This window comes from Pollicipes pollicipes, unplaced genomic scaffold, assembly GCF_011947565.3.
Source record: "Pollicipes pollicipes isolate AB1234 unplaced genomic scaffold, Ppol_2.1 Scaffold_4295;HRSCAF=5057_pilon_pilon_pilon, whole genome shotgun sequence".
NCBI lineage: Eukaryota > Metazoa > Arthropoda > Thecostraca > Pollicipedomorpha > Pollicipedidae > Pollicipes > Pollicipes pollicipes.
In genome coordinates, this window is record NW_023596461.1 from 4,662,546 (window position 1) to 4,682,753 (window position 20,208).

Here is a 20,208-nt window from a genome sequence, read left to right on the forward strand (position 1 = left end):
ACTTCAGAGACTATAGTGTGTTTCTTGACACAATGGCGTATGTGGTGTTTTGCTTTATATAGAACCACTTCGGTACGTCGTTGTTCACCAGATACTTAGTCATGTTCCGAAGCTAGGTGCTTGGTTTTGCCACCCAGATGTGTCCGCCACAACCCTACACCGAGCGTGAGTCACCTACAAAGGGCATAACATGCTGTTGCAAGCGTGCAAACGAACTAGGACATCTATGCATCGACAAAGGTTTCAGTAATTGGCAATAAAGTGGGTGGCCAGACACAAATTATGCGCACTCTTCCTACATCATGGGTTCCATTTCTGTTCGCAAGCAACAACACTACCGACCTTCCATGATCCAGACATCTAATCACAGACAGCACGACATTGACGGATGTTTTAGGAGCTGAAATTGACAACTCTAAATCATAAAATTACTTCAAACAAAAATCGTCGACCCAGAACACATACCGGAAAGAGCAGTGTTGGCCGTAAACGGGGACCTAACATTACTTTGCGTGGTTTGGCGACCACTTTTTGCGACTTCCTGCGTCGCACAATACCGTCCCATTCCGAGCGCTGGCAGCCAGGTCATTCGGATCCGCTACTCAGAGCTGAGGCTGGCAGCTGCCGCTGTCGTCATCCCAGCGACGCTGCACTGGAAGGCCCGCACCGGGCGACAGGCAGCTCACGTCCTGCCACTACAGCCACTTTGAGAGGCGTCCCGTGAACCACCCCGGCACCAGTCACACATCGAGCTCCCTCAACAGCCGCTATAGGTGGAAGTAGACAAGTAGACTGTAGAAGGCTGCTGTAGAAGAACTGAGAACCATACAGCGGTGGTGCGACACTATCCCGCCCTTGAACGTTGAACGCAACCTTGAAAGTTGACCTTGGAGTTTTCGTCATTGCCTAGTACGTATGCGTGGCTTTCATCTGAAACCTTTCGTATGCCGGGAGCTCCAAAGCATCCTTGTCACTGCCAGACCTGGTGAAATAACCTCTGGAGATCATGCCTCTTGCGGAAGAGCGAAATGGACCGCATTTTCGGTAAAAGCGGGCTGTGTTTGGGCTAGGAACACATTTAGGTGGAATTGATATTCGACGCTGAATTTGAAAACGAATGCGTCGCTAGCTTAACGGACGTGGAACCTTACCGGTATAAAACCATGGATTCTTACATGGTTCTTATCGGAGAACGTTCAAATTTCATACACGGCATTCAAAACAAATATTGTACTTTTCCTCTTTTGTTTTTCGATACTTGCCGCTCGGCCTACCTGTGTTTTGATTCGAACTAGGAATCCACTCCAGTTGTTGCCACGCTGTTCCAAGAGGTTTTCACGTTTGCAATCCTTTCACTCGATGCAGCTATATGACAACTGTCTGCACTTTACGGACTGCGCAACTGAAGCCGCGCAGCAGGCAAACGGCCAAGTCTCAGCGTTACTGTCACGCCTCGTGTCGGGCTCTGTTACTTGTCCAAGCCGACGCGTTACTTTGGAAACTAGCAGTCTGCTGAGATGGGTTAGATTCTCCTCGACGAATGAAATCAGCATATGCCTGCGACCCACGCCTGTTAAACTACCCTCGCGTGCATCGCCGGTTTTTACGATGGTGCGCTTTCTCGCGACACTACATTACCACGCTAACCAGTCCGCCAAACTCAGCACCGCAGCACCGCTAATGCCAGTCAGCTCCAACAGTTCACTGCACTCGTCCCCACTCATCTCCATGGTTACGATATGTGCGTGAATGCTACGTTCCTTTCAAGAGCAGTTTCGTGCCGCACGGTTGGAGTAGAGCAGAGATAGTGGGTTGTTTTTTTAATTTATTTCATCAGCCGACATACACAGGGATCTTAGAATTTCAGCTTCTGGAAGAACCACCTGTTCTTGCCCGTCTTGTACCTGAAAACAAACAAGGTAATTAGCAAGGTGAGTAACATGCAAGCAAACCTAATAAACTACCATGGTAGTTGACCCGCCCTCAAGGCAGCGTTGCAGTTTTGGGAGATAAGTGTCGGGAGATAAGCGGGGAAACATTGCTAGAACTACCCCCCAGAATACGCTCCAAAACTTTCTCCCTGGACTCGGCCCAATTTCTTCCCAACGTTTGGAGGGTCTACAGCCCCCTCCCCCTCCCATTGAATAGGAAACTATATCGCTGCCTAGTCACAAACCGACGATAAATAGACGATCGAAATACAAGTTTAGGACTTGCAAAAGTATCCCTAACCATTTGGCGTAAAAATACTGATCCCAGAGCCCTCCCCAACCCCCGTCGTGCCGCACATATATGTACGACAGGACCTACTCCAGACGGAACGGGGCGATCACGCGCTCCATGCGCCGTCACATCCCTTACGTTCTCATCATTATGACTGTGGTGTCAGGGCGTCCCCACGTCCGCAACGTTTCAAGCTATGAGAAAACAGCGCACCGACATATCTGAAGACCGCAATTCGGGTCAGCTCAGAACAAAGTTTTCACTGGATAGAGCGAACAATGCATAGGGCTAACAGCTCTAACTCGCCCTTGCGGGAACCACGACCACTGAACCCCATTCGCGTGTGGTGGGGGGGGGGGGGGGGGACAGAGAGAACATTTCTTCAGCTTTTCTGGCTGTTGCTTCAGAGCCGTTAATATAAGCCTGGAATACAACTTTCTTAACCAGTCTATTTACCTCCTCCATAGAAAATCAAGACCCATGTGCAGCTTCCCACGACTTGGGAAGGGGGAGGGGTGTTCTCGACGAATCTAATTCATCTTACGATACCGCTGCCAACTTGCAACAGACCACATATACAAAAGTATGAAGCTAAAATATTTGAAGTGATGCCTCCAGATAATGCGCCATGACGCACACGATTAATATCCCGATGACAGGGGAATGCCAGGGAAGAGCGACGCGGACACCAACTGCGATTCGATCGGCCAGTCAGCGTTTAAGACCTCAGGAGATGGCTGAGAAACCATCCCCAGACGAGTCCACATTGTTCAGAGGTCGTACAGCAAGCAGGCAATCACACTGCAGCGAACGAAAACAATTCGACCAGATGGGTGCTGCGCCGGCAGCCTGCGATCCAGCGACACACCGCGTCGCGCAGAGGTAGCCCGCTTTTGGCAGCTCAGCGCTGAGCACGATCGTCACTCGGACCTTCCATAACGAGGCATTGACTCATTAGCGCACCAAGGTGTTGAGGTGTGAAAAAGCTTTAAAATGGTGATTGTCGAAGAGGTCGACCATCAAATGACAACGCATCTGGAATTTGCCAGACAATTAGGTAAAACATGCACACATTGAATTCAAAGTCGTTCTTACCGCTCCTCCAGCATCTGCTTGATGTGCAGCTTGGCCTTCCTGCGCTTCACGGGGTTCTTGATGGTTTCCTTGTTCACACGATCCTTCTCGAAACCAATGTCCACCGTGTAGCGGGTCGGCATCATGTGGTTCAGGTTCACAACCTGAAAAATGTGATAATATCATGACGTGGGCAGCCCAGAACATCTTCTAACACTCAGTGTGAATCAGTGAGATGATATTGAAGCAATGGCTTCGTGCCCAAAACGAACATGTCTTGAATTACGCCATAACCAAAGGAAGTAGAATGATCAAAAGCAAGCACAAAACAGACCAATCCAGACAGGATGAGGCCTACAACTCAACACCTGTCATAACAGGGCAGGTAATGAGCACCTAGGTCATTGGCTGACATTTTTTGCACAATGGCCATGGAACTAGCCCACAGATGACACCAGGGAGCGTGTTTTTTTTGCAACAGGTCACAAATGGCACACACTGTTTGTGAATACTACATACCCAAATCATGGGCAAAATAATGGAATCAGACATATTATCTAATGTCAGTAGTAACCACCTTACGCTCTGTTGAATATTCTCCACCATGAAGACATACAAACATACCTGACTACCAATCAACTTAGCAAACATTACATCAATGTTTGTATGACTGACATCATCTTATCATAAGCCCATACCCTGACGAAAGGCTTGATGCGAGTGCGCCTGGCAATCTTCTTTTTGCTCATGCCCTTCTTGACCTGCCGGGGGTAGCGGTCCACGCCAGCTACCAGACAGTGACCATAGGGACGGTCTGTGGTGCCTTCGTCGTTGCTCTTGATGATGATTCCCTTCCGTCCGGCAAAGCGACCTCCGAGGAGGATCACCACCTTCCCACTTTTCATAATCTTGCCCATGGCTCTGGAAGAGATGGCATTGTCACATCTCAAAATATTCCTCGTTTCTTTCAGCTACATCTGCTGGCGTAATCACAACACATTTGCGGACTGGTCGTCAGGCTGCTAGTTCAGACATATTCATGGTCCCATTTCTTTTTATTTGATATTGGACTGTGTGTGTGTGTGATTGGGGCTTTACGACGCACTCAGCTGCTGAGGCTATGTGGCGTCGTCTGCCTCTCACCCTGGCAGGAAGGGCGGGCACCGCGGGGAACCGAACCCCGTACCTCTGGGTTCCCAGACGTGCAGTGGTTAACGCAGACGCGTGAACCACTACACTACCGGCACCCCGATATTGGACCGTAGTCAGGGTCAAATCGCACCAGCGCCTGTCGTCCAGCCGGGATGGGGCTACACACTGATGACAATGCCACTGTGAGTGGAATTGAAGCCAAACTAGCAATGACGATGGAGGAATACATCCAGAGTGATCAGAAACATGCTGGTACCCATTTAAGCCCACAAAAACCCATCAGTTGCAGTTGGCAACTAAACCTTGATTTTGGCACACCTCAAAAACATTTCAGACTTCCAATAGTATTCAGACAGTATTCAATAAAACCAACTTTGGGGGAATATTACTTTAAAAAGGTATCTATTACTTTTTAATAACTTCTATATTGCATTCATAGCAAACTGTAACAATTCTGCTCAATTATGGCTCCCAGCACCAGGCAATGGACTCTCTGGAGGCCAGGGTCAGTGGTCTGATCATCTCCACAGCATTTTCATCCAGCATCATGGCTAAAGAAAAAAAACAACAATGCTTTAGTTCTTCTACTTTCTTGGGTCTAACTGAGCCTTCCTGAAAAACAAGTTTCTAGGTACAAGGCAGTAGTAATAGCCTACAAATATCACCATCATATCACTAAAGATATTCTTTCAAAAAAGGCATGTTATCAAAAGATCAATGAATCTCTCTCCATTCCCTGACCTTTGTACAATGAATAAGGCTATGCTACTGCCTCATCTACATGCAAAGTATTCCTTGCAGCTGCACATTACAACTTGCATAATAATGTTCTGCTTGCTTTGTACTATTATAAACAGTGACACTGGTGATCACTGGGCAGCACTGTGTTGACTAGTGCCCAAAGCCATTTCTGATTGGCGCACCAGAGCATCACTGTGCCTTGCATTTGTTACAGCTGGGAGCAAAATGACCCCAGCAACTGACATGCCATTAAACACAACTACATATTAAATAAATGAAGTTACCATGGTACTTCAAACTGGATGAGAGGTCAGCAGTATGGAAAACTTGATGTGCCTCTCACCAGACAATGTTAGAAACAATCAGTCAGCAGTATGGAAACCTTAATATGCCCCTCATCAGACTGTGTCAAAAACAATCGGCAGACTGATTGGCACAGCAACCCCCACCTCAGTGTGTTCAACTGGGTACAAATGGTGGGACTCATGTTTGACATCAAAGTTGCACATAGAACATCACTCCAATCTAAAGAGGAGTATAAACAGCAGCCAATTGATTGCAGAAGTTGCATTGGTGACTGGTGACCAGATCACATGACAGATGAACAATAATGACAGTGGCAATCAGATGTCTCAGAATTGCAGGTTTTGATCATGCTTGAATCACAGAAAAGCTGGGCAATACCTTGCTTAATCACAGGCTTGCACCAATCCAGTACAAGTCAGCATGCCAAACAACCTTACAACCACATAACTGGAAAGGTAAATCAACACTCCATACATGCATAACTCATGGTCCTATCTTCATGCTACTTGGGTCACAACATGGAAAACCATAAGATGTAACAAGGCAGCACCAGTTAATATCGCAGCTCCCATCCACATGTTTATATTTCAGCTAATTCTCAAACAGGCACACATCACATGTCTTGGACAGCCTGATGACATATACACTCAACAAACTCTGGTCAGTAACCAGAGGTCACATTACAACTAATATGTTATTGCATGACTTAGGTTTGGGCCATCCTAGACCCCTCTTGGAATGCACACATGAACCATTGAAGACATTGCATCTTCTCTGTGAGGTAGATCACGAGCCATAAGCATGAGACACACAACTGGCAAATGCTGTCAGTATGAAGAGGGGCACCACTAGTATCCATGAAATGTGCATCTGTTGATTATTTAAGTGCCAGGAGTCAGGACTCACAGCAAAATCAGGGCTCCAACCTGGGCCCCCATATGGGAGTCTAACATGTAAATATAAATGTTCCAATCCTTTCAACTGAGTGATGGCATGCCAATACATATGAGTCAGCTTTCAAATGTTTGATCACTACATATTTACACTCCATTCTGGAGGATGTATGCACCTGGTGTGGAGTTAAGTCTGCAAAAAGTTCATCCACTGCACCATGCATTAAATTGGTAAGCAATTGCTGGTGAAAGTGGACCGGACACTGCAAACTAAATAGGCTGTTTTCAACCTGTTTGCTTGATCAATATTTATTTCATGATTAAGAACCAAGTAAGGCACTATTAAAATGCCATAATTCCTTGAAAAACCAACCCTCGTGCAGTGATATTAAAGGAAGCTGCACACCAAGCTGGGGACACTAGAATTGCAGGCATACTCAAGCATAAAATGTTGTTACTACTACACCAGACACACTCAAAGCAATGTGCATTTTAAGCCTTTCCGCAGCACAGGTACACTCCCTTTCTGATGGCGTGCAGGCGCAAGAAAAAGGCATCTATTCTCCCCAACTTCGGAACTAGTGCGCAATAAATGGATCAACAAAGCGAAACTCCAATATTCACAGACAAGGACCACCCACGAAATGAAATCAACTATCTTCCACAAAGAAACAAACAATCATGTCGCTATATCATTTTTTAACAATACCAGCAAAACCTAGGTAACTAAACGGTGCCGGTAGTAAGCGTACACTCACATCGGCTTGTGTTGACGCCGGAAAAGGAACGCTGCCTCATCCCATAATATAATATCAGTTTTCATTTTCATTTGAAAGAATTAAATAGACTTCGTACATATTTTATTTCTAATCGGAACCGCGAAGGTCCGACATACACTTTAAACTGCTGGACCCTTTCGTGTATTTGAAACAGGAAAGCATACGTTTTTTTGTTTATGCGCCATATTATCAGCACCTATTTGATGCATTTGTGAGAACTGTGATCGTGCGGCGGTTACCGGCGCTACATCAAATGGTTGCTGGCTGGGTTGGGGCCCGTTAGGAGGTGGCGCGTATTTTTAGTTCAGCTTCCGTTGACTTCTTTAAAGGACTGGGAATTCGGGGACTGACAATTGTGCGTAAAGTAACCGAGAACCAATCACGGACGGGTAAGTGCATCAATGGGTAGGTAGGTGTATCTTCTTGCTTGCCTGCAAACGCCGCCAGCGAAGTTATGGCATACGTATTTTGGCCATATATGTTAACGTGTGAATCATGACTGAACTTCCCACTCTGTGTGTACCTGATATGGAACACAAAACACACCCTTGGTCTTATTTTTATTTTGGGTGTAATGATGTTAAGGGGTGTAGGCATACATTGCTACTTAATGTTAGAAAAAATCGTACACCATTTGTCATGCTTCATGCAGAGCATATCATAAATAATCTCAAAACAGGTAGATTCATGCTCTTTCCTTCAAATTTTAATGTTTACAATAGCGAGCTCCTGAGCACCGCACGCACCCCACCGCCGCTGCTCCCCAGTGCTGTTTCTGTGTTGCTGTTGCGTAATTACAATATTTCTGCTTGTCAAGAACCATAAAAAATGTATGGGGCCAAGGTAACAATAAAAATGCAATGAAAAACTTGGTGCAGGTGTACTTTCCTACCTAATGTTAGAAAGAATCATTGCACACCATTTGTCGTGTTCAAGGCGGCACATATCGTAAATCATCTCAAAACGGGTAGAATCATGCCCCTACCTTCGAATTTCAATGCAGTTAATATGGTTTATATGGTAAATATGATTATGCTAAATATGGTTTATGTTTAGTAAATATTTTTATGGTTCACAGTTAGGTTATGGTTGTCCTGCCTTAAACATGACGAATGGTTTACTTTGGTCCCGTACATTTTGTGCAGTTCTTGGTGCGCAGAAATATTGTATTTACGCAACGGCAACGTGGAAACGGCGCTGGGGAGTCCAGGCGGTGCGGTGCGCGCGGCGCTCGGGGCCCGCCATCGAAGGTATTGAAATTCAAAGGTAGGAGCATGATTATACCTGTTTTGAGATTATTTACGATATGTCATGCCTTAAACACGACGAATGGTGTACAATAATTTTTTCTAACGTTAGGTAGGAAAGTACACCCTGACCAAAAACTTTGCTTATCGGGTCTAGGTACATTTATGAAATGGACAGGCCAGAATAGTCCAGAACATAGCCTAAACTAAACTAGCCTGGCCTAACCTAACCTAACCCAACCCAACCCAACCCAACCTTACCTAACCCAACCCAACCTAACCTAATGTAATGTAATGTAGCCTAGCCAGCCAAACAACATAACCTAACATAACATAATCTAATCTAACCTAACCTAACCTAACCTAACCTAACCTAACCTAACCTAACCTAACCTAACCTAACCCCCACCCTATCCCCTTCAACCCAGTGTCCCATTGGCATCCATGTTCCATGCCATATATATGTACCATATTAAGAAGTTTTGTTTTGCTGCCATATTTTCATTTGCTTTCATTCCCACACAGAAATGTCATATTTCCCCACCATGTTGACCAATCTACAAACAATATGAAAGACTCCTTGGGAAACACATAATATTGAATTCTTGTAACCTTGGCCTCATACAGTTTTATAGTTCTTGATGCGCAGTAATGCTGTGGTCACGCAGGTCACGCAGTAATGTTGCGATCACGCGTAGAAATGGCACCCGGGTAGTGGTTGCTGCGTTTGCCCTCGGATGTTGTTCGCTATCTTCACTATCGTAGTTACTTAAGTTCCAAGGTAAGAGCTTAGACAACCTGTTTTAGATTAATTATGATATGTTCCACCCTAAAAATGAGGATTGATGTACAATGCTCTTTCTTAACATGAGGTAGCAATGTATGCCCTGACCTGTTAAGGTGCTAATACTGCACTTTTCTGCTCAGGTAATTATTAGTCCACATAAAGTTGATCCAACTTGTGGGGTGCCCACACAGCATTGGGTTGTTGAATCTTATGTGTCAATCTAAGGCTAGGCCTAATTGAATTGAATATTGAATAAGTTGTGTCAAATTGTCAAAGCATTTATGTTATGGACCACCTCCACAGCATCATATATTCTGGAAGTATTGGCATTCTGTGCATTGAAATTGATTTTCATGCATCAACCAACTCAGGAAATGCTACACTGGTTGGGTATGACAATGTAAAATGTACATTTTGCAGCCTGCTTTGGAAGTCCAACCCATTTGTAAAAATTGTCAACCAATATTTTGGGCTATTAATGCTGTTTCTGTCTGGATTGATTACATCTAGTTGTCTGTTTTTCAAGCTACCTTGCATTTAGTTCATCATGACATCACATGTTGGTTATTTGAGATTCAGTCTTTATTCAAGCATGTACACATGGGTGGTTTTGCTTACATATAAATATGTTTCTTCCCAACAGATTTGTCTCAATGGACATTGGGGATGACTTTGGATATGTGCCCCATGGCAGGGGCGACTTCCGAGGCCGAGGCATGATGCGTGGGCGTGGCAGGTAGGGCTGCTGTTCAGTCTGTGACATTAACTAGTTGGAGTGTGTATTAGCGACAGTCTGACATATTGTGCATATATTCAAGTCAGGTGCTCGGAATAAATGAGCAAAGCTGATAGGGTCTTTTTCTGTATCTGTGTCACCTAGAGTGCTGCTAGGCTAAAGTAAAAACAAGCTTTCAGGATAGGTTAGCATCACCTTTGTGGCTCACAGCATGTGAAATGTTGACCCAGATTTGTGTTGATAGGCTGAAGAAGGCTATGTCATGCATTCTTAGGTGCTGTGTTTTTTGTGTCCATGTCTGCCAACATTGCCAGTTACCTAAATTCCCACTTTCCTGAATTTGTGGCTGTGCTATGCTTGTTTGCAACTGCTACCTGCATTAGTGTCATTGACCTTATTAGCCCTCTGTTGCAAATGGACCATAACCAAACCTGTCCTCTTCATATGAGCTCTGTCACCTAGATCCACAGTAGCAATCACTGTGACCCTAACATGTCCACATCATTGTTGAGGTCCTGTTGTACATGCACTGCTAGATATCAGCCCCGTCTGTGTGGGGCCATTAGCCGCCGGCAGTGCCTCCTCCCGGCTCTGTGGGCGGCCGTCTCACCCTGTCGCTCGGTTGGCAGGGGCGGCTACGAGCGCGGCGGGTTCCGCGGCGGCCCCGAGCTGGAGCGCGGCGGCTACCGCGGCCGTGGCGAGCGCGGTTTCCGCGGCTTCCGCGGTCGCGGCGGTCTGGAGCGCGGGGGCCGCGGCGGTTTCGGGGACCCGGGCTGCTACCGCGGCGGCTACGCGCCGCGCGGCGGCTTCGAGCCGCGCGAGGGCTACGGCCCGCGCGGCCGCGGGGGCTACGACCCCCGCGGCGGGTACCCGAGCCGCGGCCGCGGCGGCTATGAGCCGCGCGGCGACTATGAGCCCAGGGGCGGCGCTGAGCCGCGTGGCGGCTACGAGTCACGCGGTGGCTACGAGCCGCGGCGTGGCTTCGGGCCCAGGGGCGGCGGTCCGCGGGGCCGCGGCGGCTACGAGCCCCGCGGTGGCTACATGCCGCGCGGACGTGGCGGCTTCGAGGGTCGTGGCCGTGGTCGCAGCAGCCACTACGAAGAGGAGCGCGCGCCCTACGCGGACGCACCGCCGGCCAAGCGCGGCCGCTTCGTGGGCGGCGGTGACTGGGGCGGCTACGGCGGAGAGCGTGGCGGCTATGATGAGCGCGGCTACGGTGGAGAGCGCGGCTACGGTGGAGAGCGCGGCTATGGCGGAGATCGCGGCTACGGAGGAGATCGCGGCCATGACGCGGGGTGAGTTACCCCGCAATGCAGAGTCCACTGTCATCTGGTGTGAATGTTGGTGGATTGTGAGTTGTCGTACGTTCGCGCAACAACACCTTTTTCTTTTGCTGTAGATCTGTATGTGACATGCGGTATGCAGTTGCTTGACGTTTGAGTTGGGCGCATCAGTGCCCATTTTGGAGCTTAAGCTATTGCGGTTATAAGCATTTGGTATACTTCCGTTTGATTTATGGTCTCCTTTGTGTGCTTGGCGTAGCGTTGTTTGTTTTGACTAACGCCTTTCTTTTCTTTTATTCTTTTGTAGTTATTCTACATACGATTCAGAACCAATGGAGCCTGGTTATGGCAAGCGGCCTTAGTGAGTGATCTACATTCCTCTCAATGCACCAAGAAGATGTCAATTACCATCAAGCTAGAACCATGGGGCCATCGTGTGAATGCATTTCTCCAAATGATTGGCTTTGACATTTAACACTTAAAGTGGTGATAATGCATATAGCGTGTATATGTTTGCCAAGTTGTTATTACCTGAGTTAATGCCCTGGCCCCGGTGGTGCCCTGTACCACACTGTATGATGGCAAATTGTTTGCCGCTGTTTTGTTTAGCCTGCTGCTGTTTTTCTATTGCCTCTTGTCGTCGCCTCGGTTGGTTGTCGTTTCGTCTGACGGTTTTGTCCCGGGCCATGTGTAAAGCCTCGACATGTCATGTTCCAGCGGCCGCGACGATTCTTACGGAGACGGCCAGCACTACGGCAATGGCTACGGTGAGTCATTCACTTCAGTGTGTGCTTGCAGAATATGAACCCGATGCAGTCGCGCAGCCAAAGTCCCCGCTAGGCCGGGCCTTCTGATCCCGTGTTCTCACCGCTATGTCACATGAACAAGGCTCAAGTCGGCCTTTGATAACACTTCATGGCTTTGCTCATTCGCCGGTGTGCGAAACGATGGGTTGTGCGTCTGAACGCCGCGATGTAAGCACCTTCATGGTGCTGCGATGCGTGTTGTCGAAACTCAGTATGTTAGTGGGAAGCGTTGGATGGGCGGTTTGACATCCCCCGGTTTTTGGATATGTTAGCGTGATTTCAGTTTTTCACTTACGTATGCAATGCGTTTCTCGCTGATTTCTGTGTCCGGGACTGTGGCGAATGCATTTCGGTATGGACGGCGCCCTTTACCGTAGCGATTTTAACACACGGCTCTGGCGGTACCACCAGACGACAGATCGTACGACGCCGGCTACGCAGGCAACGGCTATTCGAATGGCTACGGCTACGAGACAGGTATGTATCGCCCTCTACGCTGGCATCAATCCGGCTGCACGGAAATGGACGCGGAATCGTGGTGGTTGCCGGCACATCGCGGTCACGGTGTGGTCAGACTTTGAAAGGAGAGCTGGAAGGCATGCTATAGTGCAACGGGGCGCGAGAAAGAGAAAAAGAGAGAAAGAGAAAGCACGATGGCGCTCGGATTGAGCCAGGTGCGGGCGCGTGTTAATGGGGCCCAGGTCCGCCGGCCATTAGGTGTGCTAACTCTGTCGATGCAACGTGATGAAAGAGGTGTGAGTGGTAACGTTTGAATTACTGAGTACGTAGTAAGTGCTAAATCCGCACATGCGGGATGTTGCTTGCTCACGGTTTTTGTGGGCGTTCGTATTTTGGGGCCGCACGTCGCCCGCGATAATGTCAGGTTTGATGACCAAATTTGCCGAGGTTGCTACTGGAGAAGCGGGCCAGACTGCCGCCGAGAAAGTACCGTATCTGACGACGTGTGCCCTCGTCTGTTCTAGGTGGAGGTTGGCAATAGTTTGCGTGTCAGCTCGTGGTCAGAGCCGTAGTAGCGTGCACCCGAAGCCGGAGTGGCTGAGGACAGATGGTGGGGAGGGAGCGGCGGGGCCTTGGCGGCCTGGTGAGGGGTGTCTGGCGACAGGAGGAACGACGGATGTAGGAAGAATGAGAGACTGAAAGAGAGGGAAGGAGGACAGAGGATGGACGGAGCGTGGACGATAAAGCAGGGCAACCGAACAATGATGGCCGGCCATGTGGACGCATTGGCGCTTAGAGAGCGTGCGGCAGCGTTTCCAGTTCCTTAAGACCGAGTAGTGTTTTACGCATGGAGTTCATTAGGGTATTACTTCACTTGCTTTCATCGCATCATTGTCGTGTGTTAATGTCTTTTGTCATTGATTTTGGAAGCGCTGGAGCGGACTGTTGAGCGTTCCGTCGCGCCGTGCTCTTGATGATGACAGAGCAGCCCTGGTGTAGCGCCTCGTGGCCGTAAGGGGCGGGCGGCAGTCGGTAACGTCTACCGATGCTGGGGACCGATCAGTGGCCGCGTGGCCGTATGGCGTCCTCGCGCTGGCGCCGGCAGATCTGGGCATGGACAGAGTGAAGAGATCTCTGTTGATAAGACAAATCGTGTTTTCACGCCGCCTTCGGAGGACGCGATCCCGCACATACCCCGGTGCGATTCTCCCAGCGGAGAAGTGCTGTACTTCAGATGCGTTCGGTCGCCGCAAGTCATACCTTCATTGTGTAATAAAGGTTTCGAAATCTGCGGCATTTGTATCGAGCGAGAGATGTGGCCAGACGCCCAGTAGCTTTGTGTGATGCGGAGGGTGGAAGAGTCGCCCGAAATGCTGTTCGGCCCTGTAGGAGCGAGACCGTTGGGCAGACGCGGACCATGTCCACGAAGCCGGCGTCATTAGGCGAGCAGCATGAGCATGAAGCGTGGCGGTTGTCGGTGGTTGTCTTAGCGTTTAAGAGCAAATGTCTCAACAGCCCGCGGCTGGCTGGAGCCTTGACCTTTTGTAACGCGGTGTGGAGACGGGCGAGTGCGGAGCAGCGGTCGGCCGCGGCCTCGTGACCCGTGAGTAGCCGCCGGACGCTCGAGATAGGCTCGCGGGCAGTGCGTGCTCCCGGCGTGCTCCGCTCGCCGGGAGGGAAGTCGCTGTGAGCGGCGCGCGGCCGGCTGGAGAGTAGGCGGGGCCGGGCCAGACGGCACCGAGGCCGGCCTGCGAGCATCTGTGCATTAGTGATGAGAGGTCAGGTCAGGTCAGACCTGCCGACCGCGATGGTCAGCGCCGGCGCCAGGCTAGCGCGCTGAGACCTCGTCAGGTAGGAGACGGTGCGGGCTGGGCTGAGGGTGAGTTGCCCCGCGCCAGACGCTGCCATGCCCACGTCACCCGCTCTCGGTCGCCGTCACGTAACGCTGGATGGCTCTCGTAAGCGTGACCGTGGGTGCAGCCGCGCCGGGCGGAGCGTCCTGAGGGGAATGGGAAAATGGGAGCGTTGCATCTCTGGTTCGGTTTGCTCGTGTGGTGAGACGTCAGTTGCCGGTTTGGACGGACGTTTCTCGGGTCCTGCCTTGTGGGTTTTTTTTTGTTATATATTTTATACTGGGACTACGCCCGCGTTCTGGCCGGTGTTTGTGTTTCCGCGCTCCGTGGGACATGTGCTCGCGCTCCCCTGCACGTCCTGTGATTTGTAACAATGGTGATAATCGTCTTCGCTTACTTGTGATTATGCTGTATATTTCTGACTGGTCGCCATGCTGTTTATCTCCTCGCTCGATCCGCGATCGCGCCATAACGTTCATTTTGTTTTTTGGCGACTCGACGGGACCGTCGCCAGTTTTCCCCCATTGTTTCTGTCCCAGCCGCGCCACCGCGGCAAACCCAGCTTCGACAGCCTCCTGGCCACCCCTGGTTGACCCGCCGGTCTGTGGACCAGGCTGATGGCGGCTAGAGCGGCGCCAGCCTGACCTAGGAGGCCACTTCCGTCCACCGCGCGCCGCGCGCCGGAGCGGCGGTCGCTCCACTGCGCGCCACAGAGGTCGCTGAGCGGGTGAGTCAAACCCCTGCGCCGGGGAACGCCTCCCCACCGCCGTGTCGTAGCTCGTCGGACGCGTACCGTCCAGGTGTACGGTGTCGCACTGCACGGACGGGGAACGACCCTGGGGCGTCGCTCGTGCTCGGAATGCCTGAAGTGACGCACTCGTCGGCGCCCCGCTCGGCGCGCGCGCGGCGTGTCAGAGCGCTGACCGGACTCTCCCCCGACAGCCGAGTCCACTGAGTCCGTGCCGGCCCGCCGATGGGCTCCGGCTGCGCGCGGCTCTGCTCTGCGGCCGGCAGGAGCGCGTCGACCTCGGCCGACGGCCCAGCCCAGCGGCGCGGACGGCCGGCGGCCGACGCGGCACGTGACAGCCGCGAACCGGCCGTGTGGCCTGCCGTGCGATTGGCCGCAATCAGTCATGATTGGTCACAATAAACCGATGACGTCCGACGGAGTTTGCAGTAGGCGGTTGTGAGGACTGGTTGAACTTTCGTGTCGTGTTCATATCTAGCCAAGCCAGTAGCTGTAATGTCGTTAGGTTTATCACCATCGTCATCATCATCCTCATGTTTAAGTAACAAGACATGCAATGCAACCCTTGCAAGACAAAGGCATGAGTGGGACGTGTAGTGTTTACGGGAACGGAAGAATCACTGCGGTGTTTCGTATCTGCTCGGGAGCCTGAGGAGTGACGTCACGACCAGACCCGTCGTAGGGCTCTGGTGTCGCAACACCAGAGACGCTCATTGGGCTTGCAAGATGGCGCGTGCTATGTTTGGTTGGAGAAGCAAAAACACTGGTAAGCAGCGATGGTTGGCAGTTCTCTGGAGAACGAATAAACGGCATTTGCCTTATTCGACACTGCTTGGGATGCTTGCGGCTCTCACCACAATCATAACTCGAGCGGTCGCCCTAAACGGGGGGAAATGTGACTGCTATGATGCTACATGACAAGACTGAAGCTGTGTCCCCGCCCACACCGTGCCCGATATCGGACATGGGCCGCCCCACCTTCAGTTGCACGAGCGCGCCTCAAGGAGAGAACCACCCATGATAGCGATGGGATTCCCCAGGGGCTGATGGCACCTGCACAGGGACGCAGAGGCGTGCGCACTTGGCCCCCTCCGCGAGGAGGCTGAGCGGCTGAGTGGACTCACGGAGCAGCGTCCTCAATTTGCCAAAAAGCTGATTTTAAACTTCTCCAATGGCGGCAAGGTAATTGGCTTTTCAAAGTCTGGTTAATTCCACCACAAGACAAGTCCCCCCCCCCCCCAGTTCGGCTTGTCCCCCCCCCCTTCCGAGATCATCTGTACCCCAGTCCGCGGGACAGTGGCGCACGTGCGAGAAGGCCCCGGCCGGGGTGTAGCTGTTATAGATGCCTACCGTATGTCGCATGTCTAATGTTCCTCATGCTACTTTTATTTGGAGGGGGTCGGGAGGCTCAAGCCTCGCGTGACGTCACTGATCTACTGCGACACTGCCATCTCATATCCCTGGTCGAAAATCGCTTGACCTGAAATTCGTGGTGGCATGTGCGATTCTCTCCCCCTGAGTTTCCAGTCATGTTCGCCGCCACTAAATGTCCTGGAGCGCCACAAACAGCGCCAACCTTGGCGGCGAATAACGGCACCTTGCAGCGTGGGCGGTTGCTACCCGGGACACCCGCTGGGTCCGTTGGAGACGTGCCAGCCTGGCGTCCGGCGCCGGGGGCGCCACTTCCTCAGCGGCGGCGCAGGAGCTGACCGAGCCCAGCGGTCAGCTGGTACGACCGGCCGCTGCCGCTGCATGGGGATGCAACTGGATACTTCCTGTCGGCTCCCGGCCACCGGCCACCAGCGCAGCCGGCTCGTTGGCTGCTAAGAGGCGGGCTACAGGATAGTTTGCCTTGAAGGGCATATGCGACGGCCATTGCTACTCACACCGCTGGTCCGCTTGCATTACGAAGCACCGCCGAAAAGAGGACGTATGGTTCGCAATACAGGCACCGCAGCAGGCGGAACGCCTCGTGCGGCCTGGGGGGAGCGAGGTTGGTTTAGATGTTAGGCGAGGTCATGTGCTGTTTTAGTTGGCTGGCGTGGTCGTCGGGCACATGCTCCGGTGGAACACCTGAGCTGGTACAGCCAGTCGCGTTTGGAAGTCCGCGCAAACCAGCGTTACGCATCGGAGTGTCAGTTTTCAGGGTTCAGTTGGCAGAAGTTCACCCATGGTTCGTTCCCGCACCAATTCACAAGTCTGCTCCATCGCGCCGCGATCGAAATGGGTGGCTGAGGTCGCGCCAGCGCCAAACAACGGCGCAGTTATGGCTGGACGGCATTCAGGTCGCAACGAATTTTCAGAACAGACCCAAACGCCGTGCGGCCGACACCGCGTCTTCCCTGCTCGGTTGTCGAGATCGGCCACACACTTCGAAACGTTCAACAAGCGGGTGGATTCATGGTATGTGCTTGAGTGCGCGTTGCCGGCAGCACACATCGGCGTAGTTTTTTGCCAGTGAAGTTCTCGTCCTCTCCTCCGTCAAACGGCACGATCCCCTTATGGCAGCGACCGTGTCTAGATCAGGCGAGTCCGATCCGGACACGTTTAAAACTCTTCGGTTTGATTTTTGCTGAAATGGTCGCTCCATGTTTATCTATTGGTAATGAGGCACTGTATATAATATTATATATATATATATATATATATATATACATATATATATATATATATATATGTAGCATATCTATTCGCAATACACGGCACCGTCGAATCCATCTGGCGGCATCCGGCTTGAAATGGTTAAACGGTTCAAAAAGATCTTGCGTTGCATCCACCTGTGGTCGCACTGGTTTCCAGAGCCGTGACCATAACTGTGCCACACCGTCACTTACCTGCAAAGGAGCTTATCATACATAGTGGCCACTGAATCACGCTATTTCAAACGCTAAGGCCAGCGAAAACGTGGCAACTTCGCGTTATGCAACAGGCACCAGCGGCTCGACCACGTCACCTGATCTCAAACGCGCAGCACGATCTCAGACGCGCAGCCTGATCCCAGACGCGCAGCCTGATCTCAGACACGCAGTCTAATCATCGCGCTTTTCAGGCCTGGTCAGAACTTGAAACCCAATATGTAGGTAATCAATATATTGACCGGTCAAGCACCATAATCATCCACATACACAACCAGGCACAACAAAAATTCTACAAAAAGGCCAGCCTTTCAACCAATAAGATAGCATGATCCTCAGGGCAACACAGAAATAAAGAAAGTTCTGGGTGACCACTGAACATATTTGATAACCTTCTTCAAAACTACACTGTTCCTATTATACTGCCACATGATAAACATGCCTGCAAAATAATATTGAATTCACTTGAGCAAAGCATACTTGCTTGTTCCTGTTACAAATGCATACCATAGTGTTGAGTATTACTGCTGACTTGCTGAGTCAGTCAGCAGAACCATGCACATCAACATGCATCAAGAGCCAACATATGAGATAACCTTTGCCATGGCTTTTTAACTAAATAGCTACCATAAGCCCACTGGCAGCCCAAACTCCACATCCTACATTTGGTGTCTTCAGGGTTTTGCTGATTATCAGACCAGATTATGTTTTCAAACTGCCACCATCCAGCAGGTGCTTCAGGGGTTTGGGTGATTACCAGACTGGGTGATTACCAGACTAAGTTATGTGTTCAAAATAACACAAATGACGCTATATAACCGCATTGGAATGATTTTATCATTTCTGCAGATGGCTCACATATTGCACAATGATGGCACAGGATGCTCTAGAATAATCATGTCAGTCAACTTGAACTGATCAATCCTAGTGCAATGTTTGCAAACAGGTTCAGAATAAATGAGTGTTTGTCATGCACTTTGTGCTTTGGACAAAACACTAACAAAACAAACATTCTCTTTCTTACAGCAACATGCAGCCAAATGCCCCATAATCCTTGCCCATAGCCATCTAACTCTGTCTCCTCTCTCATGAGGTAATCAAGACAACTGGCCTAATATGGAACATTTGCAAAGAGGTAGGAGACTGACTCGCCATTGTGGGTTCTCCTCAGGGCCTCAGCAAATATCATTGCAACGTCAATGCACCTGATCTTGTCACACTGGATCATGTGCTCATCCTGGGGAATGGTGTTGGTGGCAACCACTGCCTCAAAGCATGCACCATTGATTCTGGATATGGCTGGACCTGAGAAAATACCATGTGTCAGGATAGCATAAACTTTAGTAGCACCTGCTTCCTTCAGTTTGTCTGCTGCCTTGACTACAGTTCCACAGGTGTCAGCCATGTCGTCCACCAGGATGGCAACCCTGTCAGTGACATTGCCAACAAGGACCATGTCAGACACTTCATTGGCCTTCTTCCTCTCCTTGTGAATGAGTGCAAAGTCCACCTTCAGGCTGTCTGCAATGGAGGTCACACGCTTGGCTCCCCCTGCATCTGGTGAAACAATGATGCTTGTCTTCCAGTCTGCGATATTTTCTTTGATCCACTTCAGCACTGCTGGCTCAGCATACAGATTGTCCACAGGCAGATCAAAGAAGCCCTGAATCTGAGAGGCATGCAGATCCATGGTGATGATATGATCCATGCCAGCAACAGTCAACATGTTTGCCACAAGCTTTGCTGACACTGGGGCTCTTGACTTATCTTTCTTGTCCTGCCTGGCATATGGAAAGCAGGGGATCACAGCTGTAACCCGGGCAGCAGATGCTATCTTGCATGCATTTATCATGATCAAAAGTTCCATCAGGTTGTCATTTATCTCTCCACAGCCACTTTGCACAATGTACACATCTTCACCACGGACAGACTCCCCAATTTCCACACAAGTCTCCAAATTGCTGAACTTCTTGGTGACCACCCGACCAAGCTCTATGCCTAGGCGATCCACCACTTAGCGGCGAAGTCAGGATGAGAGCTTCCCGAAAAGACCTTGATGTTCGGCATTATTCTATGTTGTTCCGAGTCCTCAATATTTGCAAAGCAGCTTTGACTCACGTATGAGCACCCAAATGCCAACCGTCACCGCAGTTATGCCGTAAACTGCAAAAACTAACGCTCGAAGCTGGCAATATCCCACACACAATGCCTCCCAGCTTTTATCGGTCCCGGACAGCCCAACCGCGGACCACGCACCAGGCACACG

General features: G+C 50.4%; 3 protein-coding genes across 3 annotated transcripts; 1 reads left to right on the forward strand and 2 right to left on the reverse strand.

Moving 5' to 3' along the window:
* Window positions 1-1,815: 1,815 nt before the first annotated feature.
* Window positions 1,816-7,235, reverse strand: LOC119096924 (60S ribosomal protein L27). The gene is made up of 4 exons (XM_037219929.1): window positions 7,148-7,235; window positions 3,996-4,218; window positions 3,319-3,461; window positions 1,816-1,904 (listed from the first exon to the last, which is right to left on the reverse strand). Exons 1-4 carry the CDS (start codon window positions 7,216-7,218, stop codon window positions 1,856-1,858), a joined length of 486 nt encoding a protein of 161 aa, XP_037075824.1. The 5' UTR covers window positions 7,219-7,235; the 3' UTR covers window positions 1,816-1,855.
* Window positions 7,236-9,921: 2,686 nt separating this feature from the next.
* On the forward strand, window positions 9,922-13,232 carry LOC119096561 (TATA-binding protein-associated factor 2N). Its single transcript, XM_037219466.1, has 5 exons — window positions 9,922-9,938; window positions 10,568-11,233; window positions 11,939-11,988; window positions 12,439-12,504; window positions 13,011-13,232. The coding sequence occupies exons 1-5, from the start codon at window positions 9,922-9,924 to the stop codon at window positions 13,025-13,027; spliced, it is 816 nt and encodes a 271-aa protein (XP_037075361.1). The 3' UTR covers window positions 13,028-13,232.
* Window positions 13,233-18,190: 4,958 nt separating this feature from the next.
* LOC119097037 (ribose-phosphate pyrophosphokinase 1-like) lies at window positions 18,191-20,208 on the reverse strand. The gene is given in 2 exon segments (XM_037220057.1): window positions 18,191-19,955; window positions 19,958-20,208. Coding segments are annotated over 2 exon segments (954 nt in total). The 5' UTR covers window positions 20,010-20,208; the 3' UTR covers window positions 18,191-19,053.